This window comes from Grampus griseus (assembly GCF_964374135.1).
Source record: "Grampus griseus genome assembly, chromosome: 11".
NCBI lineage: Eukaryota > Metazoa > Chordata > Mammalia > Artiodactyla > Delphinidae > Grampus > Grampus griseus.
This window is the reverse complement of record NC_139005.1, coordinates 31,510,904-31,529,245: the sequence shown is the minus strand read 5'-3', so window position 1 is coordinate 31,529,245 and position 18,342 is coordinate 31,510,904. Positions and strand designations below refer to the sequence as shown.

Genomic DNA, 18,342 nt, shown 5'->3' with positions numbered 1-18,342 from the left:
GTAGAAAGGAAGAAAAATAAGCCATACTTCCTCTCTCTGTGAAATATGAAGTGTAAGGACAGCTCTTACAGGCATAAAATAAAGAACCAATGACACTGTACCTACAGTCAACAACATATTGTACACTTAAAATTTTGTTAATTGGGTAGGTCTCATGTAGTATTCTTTTCACAATAAAATTAAAAAAATAATAATTTACTTTAAAAAGTGCACACAGTCTATCAGTTCACAGAGTTTTTCAGTCTTCTTGTCCCATACTTCCACAAATGGGCTATTTTTCTTAGCAACATAAAGAGCCGTGTCTACCACCACTGCTATGATGTTGGAATCACTGAACGATGCATAAGAAAACCTAGGGGGAAAGAAAAGAATGTCATTTCATTTTTCTAGTATTTCAAAATATAATGCAACCTTATTATGTTAGCTCTTAATGCATATAAAGGATTAACACTATTTTGAAAAAGAAACAGGCTAGAGTATTTGGCAATTATTTCATATTATCCCCTGAATAGAATACTTTGCGAACAAAAGTCCAGGACCAGAGAGCTCCACAAATGAATTCTACCAATCATTTAGAGAAGAGTTTTAACATCTATCCTTCTCAAAATATTTCAGAATATTAGAGGAAGGAATGCTCCTGAATTCATTCTATGAGGCCAGCATCACCTCAATACTAAAAACCACACAAAGAAAACACATAAAAAAGAAAATTACAGGCCAGTATCACTGATAAACATAGATGCAAAAATCCTCAACAAAATATTAGCAAACCAAATCCAACAATACATTAAAATGATCATATACCATTATCAAGTAGGATTTAACCCAGCAATGCAAGGATTTTTCAATATCCACAAATATCCACAATATCCACAAATCAATCACACCACATTAACAAACTGAAGAATAAAAATCATACGATCATCTCAATAGAGGCAGAAAAGGCTTTTGACAAAATTCAACATCCATTTATGATAAAAACTCGACAGAAAGTAGTCATAGAGGGAACATATCTCAACATAATACAGGCCATATATGACAAGCACATAGCTAACATCATTCTCAATGGCGAAAACCTGAAAGCGTTCCCTCTAAGATCAGGACCAAGACAAGGATGCCCACTCTCGCTACTTTTATTCAACATAATACTGGAAGTAGACACAGCTATCAGACAAGAAAAAGAAATAAAAGGAATCCAAACTGGAAAGGAAGAAGTGAAACTGTCACTGTTTGCAGATGACATGATACTATACATAGAAAATCCTAAAGTTGCTACCAGAAAACTACTAGAGCTCATCAATGAATTCACTAAATTTGCAGGATACAGAAATCTGTTGCATTTCTATACACTAACAACGAACAATCAGAAAGAGAAATTAAGGAAACAATCCCATTAACAACTGCATCAAAAAGAATAAAATAACAAGGAATAAACCTACTACAGCAGATAAAAGAGCTGTACTCAGAAAACTGTAAGACTCTGATGAAAGAAACTGAAGATGACGCAAACTGATGGAAAGCTACACCGTGTTCATGGATTGGAAGAATTAATATTGTTAAAACGACCATACTACCCAAGGCAATCTACATATTCAATGCAATCCCTATTAAAATACCAATGGCATTTTTCACAGAACAAGAACAAATAATTTTAAAAATTTGTATGGAAATACAAAAGACCTGAATAGCCAAAACAATCTTGAGAAAGAACATAACTTAAGGAATCACACTCCCTGACTCCGGACTATATTACAAGCTACAGTAATCAAAACAGTATGGTACTGGCACAAAAACAAACACATACATCAATGGAATATAAGAGACCAGAAATAAACCCACCCACTTATGTTCAATTAATCTACAACAAAGAAGGCAAGAATGCACAATGGAGAAAAGACAGTGTCTTCAATAAGTGGTGCTAGAAAAACAGGAAAAACAGCTACATGGAAAAGAATGAAATATAGAAGATTCTCTAACAGCATATACAAAAATAAACTCAAAGTGGATTAAAGACTTAAATGTAAGATTAAGTACCATAAAACTCTTAGAAGAAAACATAGGCTGAGCACTCTTTGGTTTAAATTGTAACAAAATTTTTTGGGGGGATCTGTCTCCTAAAGCAAAGAAAATAACAGCAAAAATAAACAATGGGACCTAAGTAAACTTAAAAGCTTTTGCACAGCAAAGGAAACCATCAACAAAATGAAAAGACAACCTACTGAATGGAAGAAGATATTTGCAAATGATACGATTGATAAGGGGTTAATATCCATAATATATAGACAGCTCCTATAACTCAACATCAGAAAAAACAAAAAACCCAATTAAAAAATGGGCAGAAGACCTGAACAGACGTTTTTCCAAAGAAGACATACAGATGGTCTGCAGGCACATGAAAAGATGCTCAACATCATTAATCATCAGAGAAATACAAATTAAAACCACAGTGAGATATCACCTCACACCTGTCAGAATGGCTCTCATCAAAAAAACCACAAATAATAAATATTGGCAAGAATGTGGAGAAAAGGGAAACCTCATACACTGTTGGTGAGAATGTAAATTGGTGCAGCCACTGTGGGAAACAGTATGGAGGTTTCTCAAAAAACTAAAAATAGAACTACCATATGCCCCAGCAATTCCACTCCTGGGTATTTATCCAAAAAAATGAAAACACTAATTTGAAAAGATACACACACCTTAATATTCATAGTAGCATTATTTACAATAGCCAAGATATGGAAGCAACCTAAGTGTCCATCAACAGATGAATGGATAAAGAAGATGTGGTATATATACATATAAAATAGAATAATACCCAGCTATAAAAAAGAATGAAATTTTGCCATTTGCAACAACATGGATGGACTTAGAGGTTATTATGATAAGTGAAATAAGTAAAAGAAAAACAAATACTGTTTGATATCACTTTTACATAGAATCTAAAAAATAAAACAAACTAGTGAATATAACAAAATAGAAACAGACTCACAGATACAGAGAACAGACTAGTGTTTACCAGTTGGGATAGGGAAGGGGGGGAGGGCCAAGATAATGTTAGAGGATTAAGAGGTACAAACTACTATGTATAAAATAAATAAGCTATAACAATATATAGTACAACACAGGGAATATAGCCAATAGTTTATAACTATAAATGGAATATAAACTTTAAAAATTGTGAATCACTATGTTGTACCCCTGGAACTTATATAATATTGTAAATCAACTATACCTCAATAAAAAAAGAAAGAACAAAGAAAATTATACAAAATACATGTGTTAAATCCATATCTTTAGTAAAATAATGAGTTGCTGCCTCTCAAATTCCATGTTTAATTTGATACAGAGATAATGAAAATAATAAAAAATTAGATTGATAGATACTACTAAAATTACTATGAGTTTTCATATTTTATCCCAAATGTGATTAGACTGGGTGATTTTTTAATGTTCCTCTGCTTTCTAAGTTCTATAATGAATATTTAAATTTACAATAGAAAAATAAAGTACGCATTTTGAAAGATCTTTGTTTGGGATTATCAATAGCATTACTGACTTGATTGTAAAGAATAAAAATGAAAAATATGGTAAATGAGTTGCATAGATAAGAATAACTTACAGCTGATTTGTCCTGGTCTCAATCCGTTTCTGAATGGTGAAATCATCAGAAAATGAGAAAACTTTTGTACCACATCCTCCCCACATAATGTTTTTCTCGGTTGAATTCACGGATTCACTCAAACACATCAGTGGAGTGCTGACATTTCCTATATTGAGTGTCTTCAAAGGAGCAGCTCCTTTACACTTTGCCAAAAAGAGAAAACACATTCAGTAAATTGAGTAGCCACAGAATGAAACAGTGTAAAATTTCAGCTTTCTAAAAACTACTTTCCCATCTTAAATGGTTAGAGGTATTAAAATAAAAATTCAGGATACATTTTTCAAAGGACTTATAAAAACAGGATTTAATTCAAATGGTATTCAATGTGTTATCCTTATAACCAATCTCTTCACTTCTCCATGCAAAACTTGTACCGGAAGTAACTTAGGGATTATACTATAATTACGTCTTTGTCTCTCATTAGATAATAAGCTTTTTTGATAACAAAGAGTATGAATGGGTAGGATGTTGAATGACTAGATAGAACCACAGATGAATGATGGATGGAGAAATTAATTCTTTAATGATAAATGTGAATCTTAATAACAGAAAGTCACATGATTTCTTCAAGGTTAAAGAACAGGTTAACCACCTAGAGAAATGGAAATAAAAACAAAAGTAAACAAATGGGACCTAATGAAACTTAAAGGCTTTTGCACAGCAAAGGAAACCATAAACAAGAATGAAAAGACAACCCTCAGAATGGGAGAAAATATCTGCAAATGAAGCAACTGACAAAGGATTAATCTTCAAAATATACAAGCAGCTCATGCAGCTCAATATCAAAAAAACAAACAACCCAATCCAAAAATGGGCAGAAGACCTAAATGGACATTTCTCCAAAGAAGATACACAGATTGCCAACAAACACATGAAAGGACGCTCAACATCACTGATCATTAGAGAAATGCAAATCAAAACTACAATAAGGTATCACCTCACACTGGTCAGAATAGCCATTGTCAAAAAAATCTACAAACAATAAATTCCGGAGAGGGTGTGGAGAAAAGGGAACCCTTCTGCACTGTTGGTGGGAATGTAAATTGATACAGCCACTATGGAGAACAGTATGGAGGTTCCTTAAAAAACTAAAAATAGAACTACCATACGACCCAGCAATCCCACTACTGGGCATATACCCTGAGAAAACCATAATTCAAAAAGAGTCATGTACCACAATGTTCACTGCAGCACTATTTACAATAGCCAGGACATGGAAGCAACCTAGGTGTCCATCAACAGATGAATGGATAAAGAAGATGTGGCACATATATATAATGGAATATTACTCAGCCATAAAAAGAAATGAAACTGAGTTATTTTTAGCGAGGTAGATGGACCTAGAGACAGTCATACAGAGTGAATTAAGTCAGAAAGAAAAAAATAAATACCGTATGCTAACACATATATATGGAGTCTAAAAAGAAAAAATGGTTCTGAAGAACCTAGGGGCAGGACAGGAATAAAGACACAGACATAGAGAATGGACTTGAGGACACAGGGAGGGAGAAGGGTAAGCTGGGACGAAGTGAGAGAGTGGCACTGACATATATACACTAACAAATGTAAAATAGATAGCTAGTGGGAAGCAGCTGCATAGCACAGGGAGATCAGCTCAGTGCTTTGTGTCCACCTAGAGGGGTGGGATAGGGAGGGTGGGAGGGAGGGAGATGCAAGAGGGAGGAGATATGGGGATGTATGTATACATATAGCTGATTCACTTTGTTATACAGCAGAAACTAACACACCATTGTAAAGCAATTATACTCCAATAAATATGTTAAAGAAAAGAAAAAAAAGAAAGAACAGGTTGGTAGCAAGCCAGACTTAAAACTTGTTTCCCCTGTTTTTTCCACAATGTATTTATAAGAAATTATCTACTTCACTTATATAAAAATGGAATTATTTCCATCCCTAACCTTATAAAGCAGATCTCATTTATCAATTCATCCTTGGTTCATTCCTATAAAATATACAGTTAATCAGTAAGTACTTATAGAGAATGTACTGTGTTCAACACTTCCTGAAGCAATAGAAAGGTAAAAAGCAGAATATATGATCCAGAATCTCAGGGAGTTTATATCAGTTAGAAGGAAGGTGGTGATGAGTAAACATAAAACAAAGAACTTAAATTCTCATGCAGAATGCATTCAACATTTACCTTAACCGTTTTATCTTCAAAAATTGCTAAGTTGCCATCAGCAGTTCCCACTAAAAGGAAATTTTTCTGCTTGCTAAAAGAAAAAATGTCAGAATTGTTACAAAAATAATGCTTATATTGACCAAGATGGTCTTAACATCCCACCTACCTTAACTAAACTTTAGATAGGTTTCTTCCTGATTATTGGCCTCTACCTCCTTTTCCTTAGAGCATTTACTTGAGAAAACTTACATTGCAACTTCTTTCTCTGCCCATTTAAGATGTAGAGCTTCTTCAAGTTTTACAACTCAAGAATGTCTTTTCTCAAGGATCTGGGTGCCCTCTCTGAAATGTCATCAGGAAGGATGGCACCCCTTCTCCCATTCTTTGTGGGAGGGTAGAAGCCTACTTCAATAAGCAACAATCAGCAAACACAGATAACCTAATCACATTGACCCTCCCCCTCCCCCAATGTCCTCCAGTACTTTTCCACTAGCTCATTACAGGGTTTAAAAAATCTCCCACCTTTTATTTCAGCAGAGCTGAGTCCAATCCCTCTCCCCTATTGCAATAATCTTAAATATAAAGTCTTCCTTGCCTATTTGACTTCATCTGATGAAATTTTTATTTGACAGTATCCAAATAATTTCAACTCCAAAATTGCCAGTGGAGTTTATATTTTAGCCACCAAAAACTTGGACTTCACATTTTTCTAATACTTTTTATTTTCCAGTACTGACTTAAACCAGAGAAGTATATGGTGCATAATCTAAATGGCTCCTGGAAATCATACTGCCCCAAATATTACAGCAACCAACCTGTTACACCTGAAATTCTGCCATTTCGATAAATTCCTGAGATAAAATCTTTTCGACTGATAATGGTTAAGCCATTTCACTATTGACAACTTCTGAACTCATCTACTGAAGTTTTTTTTCCAATTTGGTAGTTAGTTAAGTGATACGCTTTAGACTGGCATTAACAGTTTATTGATATACATGTATTCAAAGTAAGAATGAATGAGAACTCATTTTTGAAGAGGCTCTACAAAAATCAACTGATGTGCTGAGTGGTGAAGAGTTAGAGCCATAGTTGAGATAAAACCAGGAGCAAGGCTGGAAGCCTGAAGAAATGACTGACCTATTTTTTAACTGTCTCAGCTTGATCTGTATACAGAAAAATGCAAATATCTTCGTGGCCTCCTATAGTTCCCTTTAATATATGCAACCAATGGAAAAATGTTAAAAATGAGCAACCTTTCTTGATACTGTAACAATTTTGCACACAATTAAGTCATCTAAAAGATATGTAATTTTCCCCCAATGGTCAAAATCACTACCTTACCTTTGCTTGGAAAAGGAATTGCAATACAAGCAAGTAACAGAATCAGTCATCTTTTCAAGAGTGTGCCTCTTTCTCTCATCTTCAGTATTGACGACGAGGAGCATGCCAGACTGTGTTCCAGATACAATCCAGCTTTCCTTTTCAACAGGAAGATGCACCAAGGCTAGGCACAATATTCTACTATCAGTAACTTCCTGTTAAGAAAAGAAAACACGCTCTAAAGGACTTGGTTCTAGCTTAAGTGACTAGAACTTACATAGAATGAAAATATTATGTAATCCACATACTTAACTCTTTTTACTTTCTTGGTTTTCATTTTTAAAACAATGCCAATTTTATTTAACATTCAACAATAAATGAGTTAACTGGCAAAAAAAAAAAAAAAAAAAATGCCTGCCTAGAATGCACCTGAAACTAAAAATTGAAAATTACTTCTCAGTATCATTTCCCACTCCATCAAAATAATATAAGAGGATTGTTCAACCTTAAGAATAATGTTTAGGTACAACATTTCTTTCAAGGCAACAGTCAAAATATAAGGTTTTTTTAAGTCTAGAAATTTACCTTATATTTCCCAATATAATTTATTGGGAAATATAAGGTAAGTCTAGAAATTTACCTTATATTTCCCAATATAATTTATTGATCCATCTTGCAGAAGCCATGCCCAGATCTCCTCTATCACCCACCCCCGGCTGCTCTGAGTGTTGGCTACTAAGAGCTCAGAGCTGCACCCTTCACTACCTTCAGCTCATGGGAGCTGGCTTGTTAAGAAATGGTTGGGAGGTTATGCCACCCCTACCCTTGGGCAAATTGCAGCTGATGACTGACTGATAAGTGGGAATGAAATACTGGACCCCTTGCCTGGTGAAAGGATAAATCTGTGCCGTTATTCACATTCCAGAGTTTCTTGTGGGTAAAGACTGAGGCTAGACTTCCTCAGACACTACATTTTTGCTAAGCTTCTTCCCCTGATCTATGTGGCTTCCCATACCTCCTTAAAAGTTTCTCTCTCCTTGAATCACTCATATAAGATTCTCTGTTTCAGGCTGTGTTTCTAGCATTCCTGACCTAAGACACACATATACTGTGATTTTAAAATAAAACACACACTACTTCATTTCATGTGAATACACTTGTTTTAACAGGAAGCTAATTTAATAACACTCCTATATTATATTATATATATATATTATATATATATTATATATTATATATATATATATATATACACATATATATATATATATATATTATCGCAAGTAACTTTTTTTTTTTTTTTAAAGAACCAGTCACTGCAGTCCACTTGAAAGTCATGGACACCCTTGGGAATCTCACGGGCCTGGTTCTTGGCTGGGCCCCTGACAAAAGGTTCTGCCCAGCGGTTGAACCCAAATAGCTGTGTCCAAAACCAAATGCCGGTTCTTCAAGTCCTGGACACTTCGCACCTGCACACTGAGTACCCCTAAGTAATTTTCAATTGGTTCATGCTTTAAAATAATTTGCAAAGTGAGTTTTCTGGAGTTTCACTAATTTAAATGGTATTTGGACTTACCGCAGAAGTGTATCTTTCTGTATTTAAGTCAAGAAAGGAGAGCTGTCCTTTGTCAGTGTGCCCACAGCCCAGCCAAATGCTTGCATTCTTGCTGTTATGATTCATAGCAACCATGCATTCAACAGTAAAGTTTTTAGGTATTGATATATGCCTCATCAGACAGATTAACTCAGCTGAATTCAAAATGTCAAAGACCTGAGAAAGTTTAAAAATTAACAAAATAACACACATCAGGTTAACACATGCCCTCTTGAAAGATCATATCATTATGCATAATGTAGTATTAAATGTTACAGCATTAAACCTAAATCTTATTTAAACTGTGACCCATTCGGAGCAACAAGATTAACAATCAAACTATAGATATTAAGATAATACTTATTTTTAAGCTATGCATGATATACGCACTTTTGTACATATGGTATGTTTTGTAACTTGAAAAGAAAATCTCAAAAGTGCCAAATGAACAGAATTTAGCAGAGTCGGGAACTATTCTTCATTCAGTTTCATACCGCAGAGACGCATCATGTTGAAGGGCCCACGATAGAATACACCTTCTACCAGTTGAAGGGAAAAGACATTTTGATTTTGGTAACAAAACTCACAAATCACCTCTAGATTCTGTTTTTATATTTTTCCTTCAAGCACTAACGAACTAAAGAGATGGCAGAGAGCCAGTGTAAGGAAACAGAACCAGGGGTCAGGAAAATGGAATTAGAGCCCTGCGTCACAGCCACTTACCTGCCACTCATGAGGCTCCAAGACAGCTCCATTTCTCCCAGTGACTCATCTGACAAAGGTGATGAGTTTACGCACCTTGCCTAGTACACACTGTATTCTAAAGACTAAACGGGTATGTGAAAGTTTCTGAAAACTGTCATGTGCTAAAAAAAACCCTCAAGATTGTTATGTAATCTGTAAAATACAGGTGAAATATAAGTGAAAATTAAAAGAAGAAAAAGTAAAATAATAATTAAGCTCTGGAAAATTTTGCTTTGATAATTTTTTTTTAAAGTCTGTGTAATTAACACTGGTAGCAACCAAAATTAAAAAGTCAGTAAGGCAACTAGTCAAGATGATTATATGATGTTTGATAAAGGCAGTGTATACATGTCCTCAGCTATTTCTGAGTAGGAAATTTAAAATTGAACAAAAATTTTTCAATGAATTATTATACAAAATTGAGAGTCCACAACATAAAAACAGCTCTTATTTTGATCTATTAAAATCTATTTCATTTAAAACATAGTAAGAGTTCTGTTTCCAATAATATGGTGGAAGAGGTTATTTGGACAAAACTTCCAGCTGAATACAACTTAAAATGCTGAAGAAATTATTTTTTAATCTCTTAAAAACATTAAAGATCTGACAACACCATATAGAATTTTCAGGCCAAAATATTAATGAAAGACAGAATCCAGAGAGGTCAGATGAACCCTGAAGCCCAATTTTCCCTTTAGGCATTTATCTATTGAAGCAAAATTGATGTGCGGTTTTTAGTGCCTTGTGAGGCCAGTGGGAAAGAGTTAAACCTATGACCTGCCCAAAGTGGAGAATGTAGTCTTGTTCCCATAAAACTGGGATCCCAAAAGGACTGCATATTTAGAATAAATGAGAACCAGATATAAAGCCACTCCACACTCCCACTCTCACTGGTTTATAAGAAAAGTTGCCTTGGGACTTTACAGACACAGGGGGAGAGAGCAAAAGAACCCTGAGAAACTGTTTATTAATTAATAAGCTTGTTCTCAAGATTTGTAGACCAGATTCTCATCACCTGGGTGATTCAAAAACATCTCAAGCCAGGAATTGAGTGTAAAGCAATTTATAGCAAGATAATCCAGAAAAAGATGTGCAAGACCTAGATGCAAAATTATAAAACTTTATTGAAAGACACTTAAGAAGACCTAAATACAGAGATAACCCATATTCAAGAATAGAGAGACAATATATCATAAGGATATTGTCTACAGATTCAATGCAAGTCTAATCCAAAGCACAATAGAATTTTTCATAAAAGTTGACAAAGTGATTTAAAATTTTATATGGAAAAACTAGACTGAAGAACAGCTAAAGCATTCCTAAAGGATAAAAATAAGGGGGGAAAGAGACTATTATAAAGCTTCAGGAATTAAGACAGGATTGTACCGGAGGAAGAACAGGTAAATTGACCAATGGAAGAGAATGTGTGTGTGTTTATCTTTGAGTGTATATTACAGAGTGGAAATGGAAAATAAAAAGATCAGTAGAAGACAAAGGAAGAAACAATTTCATAGATGAAGCTGGAAAAATTGGTTACCCATATGGAAAAAAGGAAATTGGATCTAGATTAAAATGTCATTTCCTGATAGATTCAGAACTTAATTATTAAGAACAAAACTTTTAAACATTTTGAAGAAACAATAGGTAAATATTTTTGTGACTCTGAGAGAGATAAGGACCTTTTAAAACAGGACCCTAAAATTAATAACCATAAAAAGAAGTATTGTTAATTATCTCTATTAAAATGAAGAAAATCTGTTAATCAAAAGGCACTCTTTAGGAAATAAAAATGCAAACCATGAATTGGGAAAAGAAATTTGCAACATATATAACCAACAAAGTTTTAGTATACAATGTATAAAGAAGCGCTTTTTAAATTTTATTTTTACAAAAACAACTCAATAGAAAAATGGCTAAATAATGAACAGGCATTTTCCAGAAGAGGAAACATATATGTGACCAATGAATAAATAAAGAGATGCTCATCTTTATTAGTAATTAGGAAAATGTAAATCAATACACAAGACTGAATCTATTTGGAAAAAATTAAGAAGTCAGATAGTACAACGTTTAGGGAGAATATATTAAAAAAACAGCTACCTTAATATACAGGTGATGGAACTGTTAAGCTAGTACAACTTCTTCAAGAAATGATTTAGATATTCCCATATCCCATGATTCTGCAATTCAACTCCTGGTTAGATACCACAAAGCAATTCTGATACAATTTGCACTAGGTGACATGTACGACCGCACTCATTAACAGCACTATTTATAATAGCAAAAAACTAGAAACAATACCAATACCCACTGATATGATCATGGGTAAATACATTGTTGTGCATTCAAACAATGGAATGGAATAGTAGGGAAAGTAATCAACAGCTATGTTCAACAACATGAATGAAGCTTACAAAATAATGTTGGGAGAACAACTGAAAAAACTCAGAACAGCACGTGACTATGATTCCATTTTAAATAAATTATAAACTGGGTAGTAAAATCATAAAAAGAAAAATAAACAACGATTATCATGAAAGTCAGGAGACTGGCTACATATAGAGAAAAGAGGGTGATGCAATCAGAAAGAGGCATATGTGCGTTTCTGGGGTGTTGGCCCTTTATTTTGTGCCTGAGGTAGTGACGGGATAGAGGAGTTTTGCTTTATAACTGTTTTAAACTGTGTGTGTTTGTTTATATGTTTGAGTATATATATTTGAATATTACATATATATTTTTGATGTTCTGAACAAAATACTGATAAATTTTGACTACACAAATACCTGGGCAGAAGTAGGTCTTTCCTGAGGATTTTCTTTCAAACATTTTTTAATTAACTTCTCAACCATAGGCCATGGGGCACAACCATATTCTTTAACTGGATCTAAAACATTAAAAAACATATCACGCTTAAACACTGGACAAATCAGAACAATTATTTTATTTCTTCTCAATGTGTATGAGAGGTCCAGACATTGCAAAGGAACCACTGATCTCTATAATCCCATATATATCATGAATCTACTTATCACTCTTAAAGCTAATTTTGTTAACTGTCTCCACTAGAGACATCAAGAATGAGTTCTTAATTTTTACAGTATAAAAAGAGACACAAATACCAACTGAATAAAAATAGATTTTCCTTTCATACCTTCATTTCAAATAGACTTTGAAAACACTTTTGTTCATATAATAGACTGCTTTGCAAATACTTTTTATTTTAATATTCAATGTAGACAAGCATATAATCCATTTAATCCAAAGTTACCCCCACAGTCACTTTGTGCACATTTGTTTTTTTTATAAGAGGTATGCCATTTTTCTGATTGGTATAGAATACAGACCTGAAAACTTTCACTGGAAAGCTAACTGATAAAATGAGGGAGATGACCTAGATTGTGCACAAAGTTTAGTCGAATAATAATAGATTTCCTTCTGTTGGGAATCTTTAAAGGTTCCCCAGAAGGAGATAGTTAAAGCTGTATTCCCTGCAGATGGAACATAGTATACACTCAAAACTTTTCTTAAATGAAAAGAAAAGCAGAAAATATGAGAAACTAAATATATTTAAAAGAATACTTTAGAATGAGAACTGAAGAGTTAAGGAATGAATGACAAAGCCCTAGAATTTCTTTAAAGCATGAGGCAACCATTCAAAATGAGATTTGATTTCATTAAATACTCATTTACTAATTCTTACTAATATTTACTACTAAAAATTATTATTGTAAATAATTCAAGCTTCCATTCCTGCATAGAAATTACTTCACTCCAAGAAAATGAAAATAGCCCAAGCTAATGGACACTTAGTAACTCCTTACAAGAAGAAAAGTCACTAAACCTGGAGTTCTAATAGTATTTCCTTCTCTGAGTATTCTTCTAAATATAATACCAAATATATCAATATTTGGAATATTAAAAAGAAGCCCTATAAATTCTATCTTTCTCATATGATTTTATTAATATGTCACAGAATTTAAGAATATTCATGCACTAAAAAAATTTTCAGCTGTGAAATGAATTACTATACAACTACAATTAAATAACTTGGAAATGAAGCTGCTATTAAAAAATAATAATAATCTTTATTGTAGATAAAATAAAACTTACCAGGTAATTTTCCTTGTATTGCCAATTCATCAAACTCATTTGGGAACTTCAAACCCTCTGCTATTCTACCTCCAGTTGTCAAAATATCATAGAGTAGCAAACCAAATGAATAAACATCAGCCTGTTGGTTATAAATAACATTTCCTCTGGCAACTTCAGGTGCACGAAACCCTGAAAGTAAACAGACATATTAATAAATATGCCCAACCCCAGAACTTATACACCCAGGGAGGTATATACTTAGGCATATGTGCTGAGGAAGAGACAGGAAGATGAGTTCTAAACAGGCCACATCACCTCTATAAGAAGACATCTTAATCAAGTCAATTAACAGCCCTGTCCCAGGACATTTCACCCCAAGGTCCATCTTGAAGAATAATAAGGATAAACATTCAATAATAAATTATTAAGTGATATTTCATAATTAAATAAATAAAGCCTAAGAGGGGGGAAAAGTCTACATCATTCTTAATAATAACTATTCCCAGAGCAGTGTTTCAAACAGAGGAGGAGACAGGAGGGAGATTTCTAGACTTCACTCCAAGTCACTTTAACCTGGCTGCAATGCTAATGGCCTTATCATTCCAAGAATTGTGACTCTGCTCCTTGAACCCAACTGAACACTAAAAAGAAAACCTCGAATAAAACGAATAAAAGCCCTCTCTCTCAGGTGTAAGTTCATGCCTGAAATTCTCTGAAAGAAAAATAAAACCTTTCATTTTGCAATAGAGATAAATCATTTTTAAGCACTTCAGGGAAAAAAAAGTAATTTCAACATTACCTGTAATAGTCAACAATCTAAGGAAAACCAACTATGTTCTATATATAAATATTTGAAAAATAAAAACATTAAATTATCACTTTTTGACTATTAACTTCATGAAGATTAAAAACAATAACAAACCCAGAATGGGAAATAGGTGCTCTAATTCAAGTTTTGAGGGAATTTTAATTGATAAACCTTTCTAGAAGGTAATTAGTATTTCAAAATTCAAAATATGCCTACCCAGCAATATGATTTTTAGAAATTTAATGTTTAAAAATTAGTTTCATAAATGGGAAATTTTTAATTTACAAGTCTATTAATTAAAGCCTTTCAATATATCAAAAAGTTCGAAAAAATTAAATATACATCAAGATGTGGTTAAGTAAATTACTGAAATATTATGTAACTGTTAAAACTGATATTTGACACAGAAAGATGTCCCTGAAATATTAAGTAGAAAAAGAAAACAAAGACGCAGAATTTACAATACAGTATGTATATAAAACACTCAAGCACATTAAATCTAGATATATCTCTTTGTTGCCGGGGTGTTATTTCCACTAATTTATTAGAAACACATCTTTTGACCTGCTCAATAGCATTTGCTGCTTTCAACTCACAACCTTATGTTTTGCAAATCAAATCGTTTTTTTTTTTTCTTTTTTAAACATCTTTATTGGAGTATAATTGCTTTACAATGGTATATTAGTTTCAGCTTCACAACAAAATGAATCAGTTATATATATACATATGTTCCCATATCTCTTCCCGCTTGCGTCTCCCTCCCTCCCACCCTCCCTATCCCACCCCTCCAGGCGGTCACAAAGCACCGAGCTGATCTCCCTGTGCTATGCGGCTGCTTCCCACTAGCTATCTACCTTACGTTTGGTAGTGTATCAAATCTTAATTTAAAACATCATGGAGTATTTCAACCAAAATGGGGAGGGGAGGGGGACTGAGGGCATCAAGACCTAAGCTACCAACATAACATTTAACTATCAATCTAAACCATAAGATCCTCCAAGCTACTCTACATGTATCCTTATCACTGAGGACTTCCCTGGAAAAGCAACTGCAATTTCTTCAAAAACTTTTGCCTTATTTTTCAGTATACTGGTCACCATAGTAGTAACAGGGAGAATAACATTTCAAGCTACTCAATGTATTCACCACTGAATTTAATTTGGGATGAAAATGAACACTTTTAATGTTACTTGTCACTGGAAGGCTAGAAATAGAAACATTTCCTGCCTGTTTACAAAAGAACAGTGTTGTCACCTGATCTAATACTGTGAATGATCTATGGCAGTTATGGACCATGCTACTGTACTACACGGATACCCTCTTTAGCACTGATGCCCCTCAAAGACTACAAATGTTAAGTACTAACTAAAATCCTAAATGTACGTTGTATTAGGCTGTTCAAATAAGTCGTTTATTTAAACATGTATCACTTCTACTTCTAGGTAAGATAGAATAACAGGGACTAGACTTACCATTCTGCATAAAACAATGAAATAACTAGACAACATGTATGAAACTCTGGACACCAGGAACACAAGACAGTGATCTCTGAGAGAGAGCAAACAAACAAGATGAGTTTTCTGAATGCCCTTCAGAGGACAGGGAAAGGGAAGGCAAACAGAGCCTTCTGTGTTCAGAAGGGGGCCCCCTGTGTTAAGAAGACAGAGCAGAGGGCTTCCCTGGTGGCGCAGTGGTTGAGAGTCCGCCTGCCGATGCAGGGGACACGGGTTCGTGCCCCGGTCCGGGAAGATCCCACATGCCGCGGGGCGGCTGGGCCCGTGAGCCATGGCCGCTGGGCCTGCGCGTCCAGAGCCTGTGCTCCGCAACGGGAGAGGCCACAACAGTGAGAGGCCCGCATACCGCAAAAAAAAAAAGAAGACAGAGCAGAGAGTCCAGGAAAGAAAAGACACCTAAGGAATGTGCCAGGCATTGTGCTAAACACTTTACATGAATTTCTCATCTGATTTTCACAACAATCCCCTACAACAGATACTATTATTAGGTACTACTGTTGAACCAAGGAAAGGAATTAGGTAATTTCTCCAGCCCTGGCTAGTAAGTGGTAGAGCAAGGATTCAAACTAAGAAACTGACTTCATAGCCCAAGTTTAACAGAATCTAGACAGTCAATAATCATTAGGTCATATATATCTATCTCCAGAATCCACTGCGGTGCCTAGAATGTGCACCATTGAGAAAGATTAATTTAAAACAGACATTTGCTCTTTTTATTTGAACATAAGTCTAAATGCTATTCATATTTACTCTCATAACTTTTTGCTTATATCACAGGCTAATACTCTCAAAATCTAGAGTAAATGCTAATCATCTTGTTAAAAGTTTTTCTGCAAATAACATTTTCCCCAATGTGAGACAATACCACAATTTGAGCTGCCCATGTTATAACTGATTTATAGAGGCAATGACACTATTTATATGATGAAGAGATGGGAATCAGCTGGGGATCATTTAAATAACCTCAATGTCTGGGCTCCACCCAAACTATTTAAATCAGAATCCTGGGCATGGGGTCCTGCTACCCGTACATTTGAAAGTCCTCCAGTAGCTTCAAACATGTGGCCACATTGAGAGCCCCTGCTCCACACCTACTAAAATACAACTGTAAAGGACACAACCCTAGGGGATATATCCCTTAAGCCCTACATGTTATCTAATATACAGCCAGAATTGAAAAACATAACCAAAGAATCCTCCATCCTCCATCTGTCACTTAGACCGCATGGAACTTCTTGCAGTTATCGGAATGAGACAAGTCATTTTCTACCTTAGCACGTTTTGCCTGAAATGTCTCCTCCCACTTACTTATTTATTTACTCAAACCTCAAACTTCTCCTTTAAGATGTCATTCCAGAGTCACCTCCTCTATGAAGGAAGTCCTGACGACCCATAGCTCAGTTAACCACTTGCGTCTTGCACTATCACTGTACCTTGAACTAGATCTCCTGCTGAAACTAATACAATGCTTTATGATTATTGTTTACAGCCCTGTTTCTCCTGGCAAAACGTGTGCTTCTGGAGATGAAAATTTACATTTATTAATGCCCATTCTCCAAGTTCACCACTAAAACAGCTAACACACTTGGCGCAACTGCAACATGCCAGCTCTTCTCTATGTTACTTACATGGGTTACCTCATTTTACCCTTAAACAACGCTGAGGTAGGCATTATTTTTCTCGTCACAATTTACACAAATGAAAAGTGAACCCCAGAAAGTGAATCTTGAGCACCACACAGCTATTAAGTAGTGACACCAGTTTGATATTTGGTAAACATTCAATAAATTATTGCCAGATACATGAATAAATGAATAAAAAATAAGAATACCTTTCCCTTAGAGAATTATTACAAGTCACAATGTTAAAATAATTGGGAAAATATGATGCATTTGTCTAAAAACTATATTTAGAGATACTTTTCCAGAGAAGTCTGCATTTAAAATATCCATAGATCAAAAACATGAGAAATTTATAAATTAGGTCTGACTATATATCACAAAGTACACAGAAACATATACTTTCTTTTTTACTTTCCAAAAAGTCTGAGTAGAGCATGTTTCATAATTTCTATCAGATGATAGGTATAACCAGAGAATAACATTTTTGTTTACCCAAAGACTGTTGTATTTCTGTGGATGTTGGCGGGGTGAAAGCCATCAGTCAGCATCCATCTCAGTCAACAGTGTAACTGTCATAAGACCCAGAATTAACCGTTGCTACTAACAGGATATAATACATACATACCCATTTGACTGAGTTAAAGTTGAATCTCTCCAAATTATTTGAAGTTGAAAGTTTCCATCCCATATTTACCTTTGAAAATGTAGACAGACACACTGCTGTGGTACTTGCCAATAACCGAATTGTTTCTACCTTTGCGCTCCAGCTATGATGGTACCTGGCCAGGGGCTGTGTTCTCAGGAAGGTTGGGTTTGTGTCTTATGTGACCCTATAGACATT

The 18,342-nt window shown here is 34.6% G+C and overlaps 1 protein-coding gene across 3 annotated transcripts in view; it reads right to left on the bottom strand.

Annotated features, from left to right (window-relative positions):
• Positions 1-18,342, bottom strand: part of LRRK2 (leucine rich repeat kinase 2) — a 155,875-nt gene that overhangs the window by 10,062 nt on the left and 127,471 nt on the right. For all 3 annotated transcript variants that reach the window (XM_082665511.1, XM_082665512.1, XM_082665513.1), the window contains 7 exons: positions 13,576-13,746; positions 12,249-12,349; positions 8,704-8,898; positions 7,149-7,342; positions 5,826-5,898; positions 3,623-3,807; positions 200-352 (listed from right to left, as the gene is read on the bottom strand). In XM_082665511.1, the coding sequence (XP_082521637.1) occupies positions 200-352; positions 3,623-3,807; positions 5,826-5,898; positions 7,149-7,342; positions 8,704-8,898; positions 12,249-12,349; positions 13,576-13,746 (1,072 nt within the window). The remainder of the gene's footprint in view (positions 1-199; positions 353-3,622; positions 3,808-5,825; positions 5,899-7,148; positions 7,343-8,703; positions 8,899-12,248; positions 12,350-13,575; positions 13,747-18,342) is intronic.